Genomic DNA, 10,080 nt, shown 5'->3' on the forward strand with positions numbered 1-10,080 from the left:
GGAAATTGCCATAGGGACCCCAAATTTTTTACCTAGCATCATTGATGAGAGTGGGAGCATAAGGGAATGGTAGGAATATTCTTCCTCTTTATTTGACTTTTGAAACATGTAAGGTTTCTTTCATATTGCAATAATGAAATAGATGTCATAGTGGTGTATAACATGATTGATATGCTATACAAAATTGAAATAGAAATGGGAAAGGTTACTATAGAGCTAGAGGCAATAATAGATGCAAAATGAAGCAAGTTCCTTCATGACCTAAATAAAATAAGAGATGCCACTTAGTTGGATATTGATACTGATATTGCCATCTAGAAGGTCATAGTTGGGATTAAAGCCTTACCATCTAGAGATAGCAACTGATCATGCAGAAAATTCATAAAACTTCAACAGGGAGGAAAACTACCTAATAGAGACACCTTATCTTTGTGGTTCACCTATTGTGGGTGTGCTCCTATTACAAATCACAGAGTTGATCATGAACATCAAAACTGATAGCTGCTTAAATTTTGGCTATGTCTGATATTTTGTTTGTAACTATTTTATCTCATGTGCAAAAGATTTGTAACTAGATTTTGACCAGGTGTCCTCCCATCTAAAGCTTGCTGCAATCCTTTTTTCTATAAAAGGATTTCCAAGATGTGGAGTGATGGTCCGAATTTTGTTTTTTTTCAGTGATAATGTCATTTTACAATTGATCCATTTTTCTTGTGTTTATTTGATATTTTTTCAAGTTTTTATTTCAAGAACATGGTGAATGAATGAAATACTTGTTAAAACTTGAGTTATTTTTTGAGTCTTTTATCAGATACATGTATCATTCTTAAGAAGATTAATAGAAAAAAGGCAAATAATGGATATCCATGTCCTTAATTTATGTCTCCATTTTCATATATTTGTCATGCTAAGATTAAATGAACAAATTTCATTTCATTTAATGCAGCTTGGATGGGTTACAGTATGTCAATTCATTGTTGCTTTTAATTCAAGAAATTTAGTAAATTCTTATGTGAGTTGATATGGTTTCTAAGTATATGAAGGGGATATAAAAAGAATGGGATTTAGGGTTAACAACTAATATATTTTGATGCAAGTCAATTAAATAGATAAAAAATTTACTGATATGATTCTGTGTAATAATGGATAAGGCACTAGTTATCACTTAGGGTACAAATTGAAGTAATCATTTAATAACACAAATCATTTTAAATCAAATCAATATCTAAAGTTTGTAATAGAGAATTATATGTCTATCATTCATTTATTGTAATAGCTTTTGAATCTATAGTTAGTTGCTATAATTCAATAGTTTTTTTTCAAATCCAAGAAGATTAAGAGACTAGATTTACTTTAAAGGGATGTGTAGTGTGAAAATATGCAAACATGTTGAAATCCCTAGGTAGACCCGCCTTTGTTAGAAGATCCTAAATTGTACGAAGCACTATTGCTTCATTAGTTGGTCCAAATCAAAATAGGTTTTTTTGAAAATGGGGAGTAGCTAATCCCTAGGTATATCCCTTATTATTTTATTCTAGCATTATTTTAAATCTGTAGATTTAAACACCAACAACTTCAAAGAAAATGCAGTTGCAAGTGTAAAGTTGGATTATGCCACTAATAAAATAGGATCATTAGAATCATCCAGACATCTTAAAAATATGAAGGGCAGTAATACATTCATGAGATCAACTATATTTTTATAGAGGCATACATAATTGTCACCACTTCATTTAGAGGCACAATAAATATCAAGCATGCCTAAGGTGTGCAATCATTTTCAAGACACACCAAAAATAATAAAGATAAGACCAAAAATAATAAAGATAAGATCAATTTTATACATCGTATAAAGTACACAACAAAGAAGTTTCTAATTTGAGCCACACATTCATTTTAGAATATTATCTATTATAAATTCAAAATTACTTAAGAACTATTTTAATAGAATATTTGTAGGAACTAGAAAACCATTCAAAGGAGAAATAATATGCAATATTTCCTTAATCAAAGAAAATTTATTATGCACATAATGTTTATGTTCAATATTTCTTTTCAAGCTACCCATGCAACATAGTTCTACATTCTTTGTCTATGACTCTTTAGATAAACACTTGAACACATACATTACTTTAAGAAACTTTACAATTTATGTATATGTCACCATCACTAAACGTTCAAAATTAGCATATACAATTTGACTCAACTCTTACCCCAAAACCCACAACACTAGAGGCATGAATTTTGGTGCTTGCACCCCTTGTTAAGATCTATCATATTCAATAGTGGTATACAATAATAATATATGAAGGTTAAGTTTTGGTGGTGTTTTATTTAATAGAGGTATTGTATGATAGTTAAGTTTTTTTGTGGTGCTCTCCTTACTAAGGATCAAACTCTACCAATTAAAATAGATCTTTTTTTTTCAAAAATCTTATTATTATTATGATTAATTTTAAAAGGTTTGCATCTAATCTTAATTGAAAAAGTATCAAAAAATTATACAAAGATAATTGAATGTCAATCATTAACTCAATTTGTTCGATTTGAACTTATAATTAGAAAATCAATAATATCTTGATTATAATTTAGAGAATGTTAGACAAGTTATAGATTTTGAGCAACACTATTAAAAAGAATGCATAATGCACAATTTATTATTTTAATTCGATGTCTTCTTTACATTTCCCTCACCAATTGTCAACTATTAACTAGAAATTAGAAGCAATGACCTGCTTTTGACTATAGTGGACATGGCTAGGCTGGAATTAACTGGGGATAGGAGATGTTCTCATAGAATTATCTAAGACCTTAATAAGAAAAAAAGAGTGGAAAAACATTAGAGTCCAGAAGAGTTGGATTTGTACTCTAAGTCTAAAGAAAGTGATGAGAAATGAAAACATGCAAGGATTTAAAATAAAATACTAGGAGGTTCTATTACATCAATGATGAGGAGGAGAAAAATATTACTAAGTCCCGCCTGATGATGGAGGAAATTTCCCATTATAAAGGTATATCTCATGTTTTAGCTAGTTTCAGTTTGGACAAGTTGGATCTCATAGTTTGTCCAACCTAGCCACCCATATAAAAAGCTATGAGATCCATCTTCTCCAAACTGAAACGAGCCAAAACATGAGATATATCTTTATCTTGAGAAACTTTGTCCATCTTCATTGGGGACTTAGTAACATTTTCCTCCTCCTCATCATCGATGTACTAGATCATCCTAGATTTTTGTTCTTGTCTCAGATGTTTCCCTTTCTCCTCACTTTCTTTAAACTTCTATGAGTTAGAATCCAACCCTTTTGGGCTCTCATATTTTTCCACTCTTTTTTTCTTATAAAGGATGAATTCTATGGGAATGTCTCCCACCCCCAATTAATTCCATCCTAACCTCCAAATCCACATCCTAAAATGCCCAAAATAATAAAATTGAAAGTTCTAGTATTACATTAGAGAAATGTGGACATGTGGAAGAAAAGCGAGAGGAAAAACAAGATAGCCTAGAAGAGATAGACTCAGATTCTAAGTCTAAGCAGAGTGGGAAAAAGGAACCCATGATGCTAGGTAGGAGCAACAAGTTAGAAGGAACTTCTATATTAAGGAACAATAGGATATACTCTAGGATACTATATAGGCCTCCCAAAATATAGACACCCATTTTTTGTCTACCCTTAGTATGGGCATGGTGGATCTCATGAGAAAGGATGATAACCTGAGCATAAATGATAACTCATCCATGACTACTACTTCCCCTCTCAGGAGGCCTAAGGAAGTCCCCCTTATTTCCCCTCTCTCTGAGAAACCCCCTATCGAAACCCCAACCCCTTTTACTCCTCCCATGCACCCCTTTGTTTAGGACACCCTCCCACTCCCCAATTTGGATCAAACTTCTTTCAAACATGTTGAAGCTGAATTGAAGAATTTGTGGATCGAGATGAAAAAGAAAAAGAGCTTGCTAATTGATATGAGCATGAGGTTCAACACTCAGGTGGATTTTTCCATAAAGGTTATGCATTCTGTAGTAACTATTCTCTAGCTTCTTCAGTAGGAGAAGATGAGAGGTAAGGTGGAGGAAGATGAGGAGAGCACCAAGAGACTCTACAGGTTCCTCTCAGATGACAGGTTGAACATCATGCAAGAGAAACCAACCCCCTGATGAGAAGAAAGAATGATGACTTGGCCTCATTCAATGTTAATTTTTTAATATTTTATGATGGTTAAACTTTGGACTTGCATGGCTAATACGGAAACTTTTTATATGAACTTTAACGTTGGTAGCCTAATTAGTGTTCTTGTTGGTAACTTGTATGGCACTATAGACTATAATGGTATTTATAGTAGTTTGATAAACTCTTGTAGGTACTTATTTTTTATGATAGTGGGCGGTAATGTATTTTTTATGATCCTAGTAAGTGAGTTGTCTATTAGGTGATAGTGTTTCCTGCACTATGGTTGTTCCTACTGGGCTAGTCACCCATTTTGGACTGCTAGTTTTATACAAAATAAATGCAACATCAAATATGCAACTCCTTTAGCTGCATAATAATATTTGATGCTAAGGGGATGATCGCCTTCTTAGACATAATAAATCATATAATGCCTAAATTAATCATGTGAAGTTGAACTCTATTATCTTTGATTGTTAAGAATATATTCAACTGTTATTTAAATTAAAGACTAAAGTAACTTTTGTTTATACTTTTAAAATTTTATAAGACTATATATTTGCATATAAAAATAAATAAATTGATAAATCATAAAAAAATTAATTCCATCCTATGAAAATAAAGTAACTCAATCATCTCCCTCTCCCTCTCCGTGACAAGTATTATCTCTGCCATTTGTAAAACAAGAAATGCACAGGCTGATTCATTCGAGCAGCCGAGTTTTCTCTCTTCCGTCTTGTAAGGTAACCGCAAGAAGAAATGAACGGTTTGCCTGATCCTCAGAATTTATAAGATCTGCTTCCTTACTACAATTGAGCTCATTTATAAGGTGGTCCAAGATTTTAGCCAGGGTGTTCTTCTTTGGATTTTCTGAGCGCTTGTGTAACTATTCAGACAAAGATTAAATTACATTATAAATCAGGTTGGCTGGATCTCCTGTACTTGAAATTTAAGCTCTTGTATCTGAAATCTGATTGAATTGTCATCCATCTCTCTTTCTCAGGTTTCGGTTCGAATCGATTTTGTGTACCATGGCGTCTCTTGGCAGCGGCGAATGCAGAATTAATATCAGTACGTCTAATGAAGAAATTAGCTACAATCAGTCTCGAAACGGGGGATTTCTATTAAAAATTTGGTTATATATAAGCAATGTTGTGATAGGGTGGTGTAGAAACATAATGGATGTTGGAAGAGAGGATCCCAGAAGGATTACGCATGCTATAAAAGTTGGGTTGGCATTGTCATCGGTTTCGCTGTTATTTCTGTGGGATCGCTTATTCCGCAGGGTGGGATTTGGTAACCATGCAATTTGGGCAGTCATGACTGTCGTTGTCGTTCTCGAATTCTCTGCGGGTATGAGTTAGTTTAATTTAATTTACCCCTTGTTCGATTGTTTCTAACGCAACCATCTTTTTCACCCTAATCGACTAACATTTAGAATGGCTGTTGTTGCTGCTTGAGCAGGGGCTACCATGAAGAAAGGCCTCAACAGAGGAATTGGAACCATGGTGGCTGCATTTCTTGCCTTCCTCGTTTGCCACGTGTCAGAGAAGGTAGTGCGAGGAAAGGCGTTTGTAGTGGGATCTTCCCTGTTCATCGTGGGTGAGTTTTTGTGCTCTCTTGGAATCACCTTGTTGCATTCACCAAATCTCAATTAGTACTCCACTACACTCATTTTGCAGGAGCGGTTGCCACGTATGCCCGTTTCTTTCCTTCCCTCAAGAATAAATTTGACTATGGAGTGCTTATATTCCTGGTCACATTCAGCATGATAACGGTCTCTGGATATCGAGTGGAGAATATATCACGCATGGCATACGAACGCTTCGCCACCATACTCATCGGATGTGGAGTGTGTTTGGTTGTAAGTCTGCTCATCTTCCCCGCGTGGGCCGGCGAGGATCTTCACAATTCCACTGTCAGGAAGTTACAAGGCTTGGGGAAATCTCTGCAGGGTAAGAAAACCGAACGAAAACAATTGAGGTTAAAAATCCTTGTTTTAATTGTGATAAAAACGTAACGTTTTCTTCAGCGTAAAATGTGTGTTTTTCGCAATGGGCTGTTACAGATGAACTACTAGTACTCTTTGATTGGTGTGGCTTGTTATCAGTTCGGTAGATTAACTTGTTAAAATATCCGACTAATGTAATCGGCACGATATATTTGATGCCAGGATGCGTGGATGAATATTTCAACGGATGCCGATCTGATGAGAAGGTGGAAGATGAGTCAGAAGATATCATATACAGAGGATACAAGTCTGTGCTAGACTCAAAGGCTACCGACGATTCTTTGGTAAACCGAAAAAATATATTGTTATTAGAAGAAACTAATCAAGTGGTAGCCATGACAACTTTTGACATTAAACAATGTTAAATGGATCGTCTGAAAGCAGTGATTGTACATGTTAATTGCAGGAGGCATTTGCTAGGTGGGAGCCAAGGCATGGTCGATTTCGATGCCGGCATCCATGGAAGCAGTATGTGAAAATTGGAGTGAAGCTTCGTTATCTGGCTTATTCTATTGTGGCCTTGCACGGATGCCTTCGATCTGAAATCGAGGTATATTCGTATACATTTCCTCATTTGGCATCATCACCTTCAATTTACAAATTATCTTCAATGCATGCACTATAGCTGATGAATTTTTGTTTTGCATACGTTTCAGACCCCTCATTCCCTTCGTTCACTATTGAAGAAGCCATGCACCAACGTCGCCCATAAAGCAGCCAAATTACTGGCAGAGCTGTCAAGCTGCATTGAACAAATGAGAATATACGACTTCGAGCCAATATTGAAAGAAGTTCAACATGCACTGGAGGATCTTCAAGTTTCCTTGAATTCTCAACCAAAGCTCTTACTACATTCAACAAGAAGAACGCCTAGTCAGAAAATCGTACTTGAGAATGAAAATAGAGAAGAGGAGGTAAGGTGGGCGACGAGAAGAAGATCATGGCATGGAGAAAGTAGTGACGAGAAGAGGTTAATGCTGAGACACGGTGTTGAATTTGGAGAAGCACTTCCATTGGCTACGTTTGCGTGGTTGGTGGTGGAGATCGTAGCGAGGCTTGAGCACGTGGTACACGCCGTGGAAGAGCTCGCGGCAATGGCGAAATTCAAGCCTCACAATCCTTCGACGTCAGATCAAGAGGCTTTAATCATAACTAGTTCTGCTTCTCCCCGTAGTTATATCCAGAGACCCAGTCTTGCAAGAACACCAGAGAGATGTGTACATATCAACAATGTCGACTGATTTTCCCCTTCAATTCACCCTCTAATACAGGAGTCAATTTTTAACATCACACACTAAGAAAAAAATTAAACTTGCCCAAAAAAAAAAGTCAAATTCCGTCCACTGTTATATTGCTATGGTTGCATTATTAAATTTTATGTATTAATGATTTACACTAGTCTCATTTTTGTCTCTCTCACAATTGTCATATCATCTTGCTGACACCATGAGCTACTCCTAATCCCCATCTTTCTTAGAGGAGCACATATCTTAACTTCACTATGCATGTCTAATCGAATAATATTATAATTATACCAAATAATCAATTTAAAAACAATATACACTATTATGACATTGGTAAATTTTTGTAAATTTTTTTAAGACTCTAGTTGTTACACCTACTTCCAATCTTGTTGGAGCTGATTTTTCCTTCATCAATCCCTACTCTTCTATGTCAAATAACATTTTTAATTTTCACTTCTTTCTAATTTACTAATATCAATCTATAATACCTTCTATTCTTATTTATTATTATAATTATAATCTCATCACATACTTTTATATCATGATTATTCTTTATTTGTTTCCACTATCTATATCTACATCTGTATAACTCTTGATATTACCTCTTTGGCACCACTACCTCTTATGTTCCAAATATCAAATATATGTTTATTCATGACCAAAAATATTTGTAGTAATCAACAATATTTATCGAAAATATTTCAGATTATAAAACATTGTTCTCTTCTTTCATATGCTTTTCTCTAAATATATCAATATCACTCTTCCTTCAAATGTTTGCTTTATATCATCATTGTTTCATGATATGTACTTCTAGATTTCATTTATGATTATATCCAACTATATTTAAAAGTAAATTTAATTATTTTTATATTTATTATTAGTTATTATTTTTTCTTTAAAATAGAGTAAAAGAATCTCAAACCTTTCCTTTTACTTGAAAGTTTGTGTGTAGAGTGCTTGGGCACACTTTTTTAGCACAAACAAAAGGTTTGCAATGTAACTACATCCACCTACAAACAAGACAATGGAAAACCTTAAATAAATAGTAAATATTCAAGTTTTGGAACCAATTGTTTTAAATATTATGAATGATTTGAATAGAAAGATTTCTAAGGACCTAGGGATTCATATTTTTTAGCTATATAAAGCGCACACACAAATATTTACATCCACACATTTACAAATGTTGAACTAAGTCATTATTAATGTGTATGCCAACGATTTCATGGGTCCAAAAGAAGAAGAAAATATTTTTTATTGGGACAAGGGTTAAAGTAAGGATTTAAGGGTTAGGGTGAGCATTAGGGTTTGACATTTAGGATTAGGATCATGGTTTAACATTCATAATAAGTTATTAGTGTTGACCATTTAGGCTTAGGGTTTATCTTAAGATTTAGGATTCAAGGTTCATCTTTTGCGTTCGGTATGAGGGTTTAACATTTATGGTTATTATTAGGTTGAGCGTTATGGTATGGGTATGCATCATAGTTAAGATTGAGATTTATATTAAGGTTAGGTTTAATAGTTAGAGCTAGGATTTAGAATTACAGCTATATATTTATACTTGATGATTAGCAATTAGGATTAGGGTTTAACATAAGGATTGGATAATGATTTAGGGTTAATCGTTTTAGGATTATAGTTTCAATTTAGATTTAGGGTTTAATTTTTAGGATTATGATGTGGTAATTGGGATTAGGATTGGAGTTTATTATTTAGGGTGTAGCATTTAGAACTAGGATTACAATTAAGGCTTATAATTTAAGATTTATTTAGTTATTTATGGAAATAGGATATGATATTACATCGTTCTTAGTATTATAGTTATGAGTAGAATTTGAATTAGGATAAAATTTGGGTTAAAGTTCAACATTTAGGATTATGATTCAATAATAAGGGCTAGGATTAGTGTTTGATAATAATGATTAGGACTTATGATTTAGGATCATAATTTAGGGTGGGATTAGGATTAGGGTTTAGCAAATAGGATTTAGGGTTGGAGAGACTTAGACCTAGGTTAAGGTTAAATGTATAATTTTCAAAAAAAAATAGTTAATCATAAACCTAACTACAATTGAACTATAATAAAAATTCTAACCATAAAATTTAATGAAAAATATTAATCCTTATGCTTACATAAATTTCACCTTTAATTGTAAGTGTAATAAAAAAATCATAACCCAAATTTATTTAATATTCTCACTACAATTATTGTTTGAGTGTTTAAGATTGAAGTTAAAATTTAGGGTTTTGTAATTAGATTATAAAATGAATTATGGTTCTTATTAGGGATGCATCATAGTAAATATTAGTGTCAAGGTTAGTGTTTATAATTATGATCAACACTTAGATTTTACCATTAGGATTATAAGTTAGAATTATTTTTAGGTTTACTATATTTATTAAAATTAAAATAACTAAGAATACTATCCACCTCATGTATACAATTATGTAACATGTCTTTGTTTTTTCTCTCTATAATGACATTGTGCATAAGTTAAATTTTGTGTAATGTGTTTTTTTGGTTTTTATTTTTGGTATTTTCCTTAAATCTAGGCTTACTTATTAGAGTTTAATTCCACTACACTTCCCTCACACATGTTTATAAACTTCCTCCAATTAATCATTAAGTTGTGTTAAAATTAAATTAAAT

At 33.2% G+C, this 10,080-nt stretch overlaps 1 protein-coding gene across 1 annotated transcript; it reads left to right on the forward strand.

Annotated features, from left to right (window-relative positions):
- The first annotated feature begins 5,200 nt into the window (after positions 1-5,200).
- LOC149563419 (aluminum-activated malate transporter 14-like) lies at positions 5,201-7,421 on the forward strand. Its single transcript, XM_089828172.1, has 6 exons — positions 5,201-5,522; positions 5,634-5,771; positions 5,852-6,124; positions 6,343-6,464; positions 6,587-6,730; positions 6,837-7,421. The coding sequence occupies exons 1-6, from the start codon at positions 5,201-5,203 to the stop codon at positions 7,419-7,421; spliced, it is 1,584 nt and encodes a 527-aa protein (XP_089684298.1).
- Positions 7,422-10,080: the final 2,659 nt, after the last annotated feature.

Source organism: Cupressus sempervirens, chromosome 4 (assembly GCF_028749045.1).
Source record: "Cupressus sempervirens isolate cs-2001-9-10 chromosome 4, ASM2874904v1, whole genome shotgun sequence".
Taxonomy (NCBI): domain Eukaryota; kingdom Viridiplantae; phylum Streptophyta; class Pinopsida; order Cupressales; family Cupressaceae; genus Cupressus; species Cupressus sempervirens.

What these genes read in the sequence shown, in the direction of transcription:
- LOC149563419 (XM_089828172.1), top strand. Translation starts at nt 5,201, where the DNA reads ATGGCGTCTCTTGGCAGCGGCGAATGCAGAATTAATATCAGTACGTCT. An exon ending in ATCTTCCCTGTTCATCGTGG is followed by an intron (nt 5,772 to 5,851) that starts GTGAGTTTTTGT and finishes CTCATTTTGCAG; the next exon opens with GAGCGGTTGCCACGTATGCC. An exon ending in GCCTTCGATCTGAAATCGAG is followed by an intron (nt 6,731 to 6,836) that starts GTATATTCGTAT and finishes CATACGTTTCAG; the next exon opens with ACCCCTCATTCCCTTCGTTC.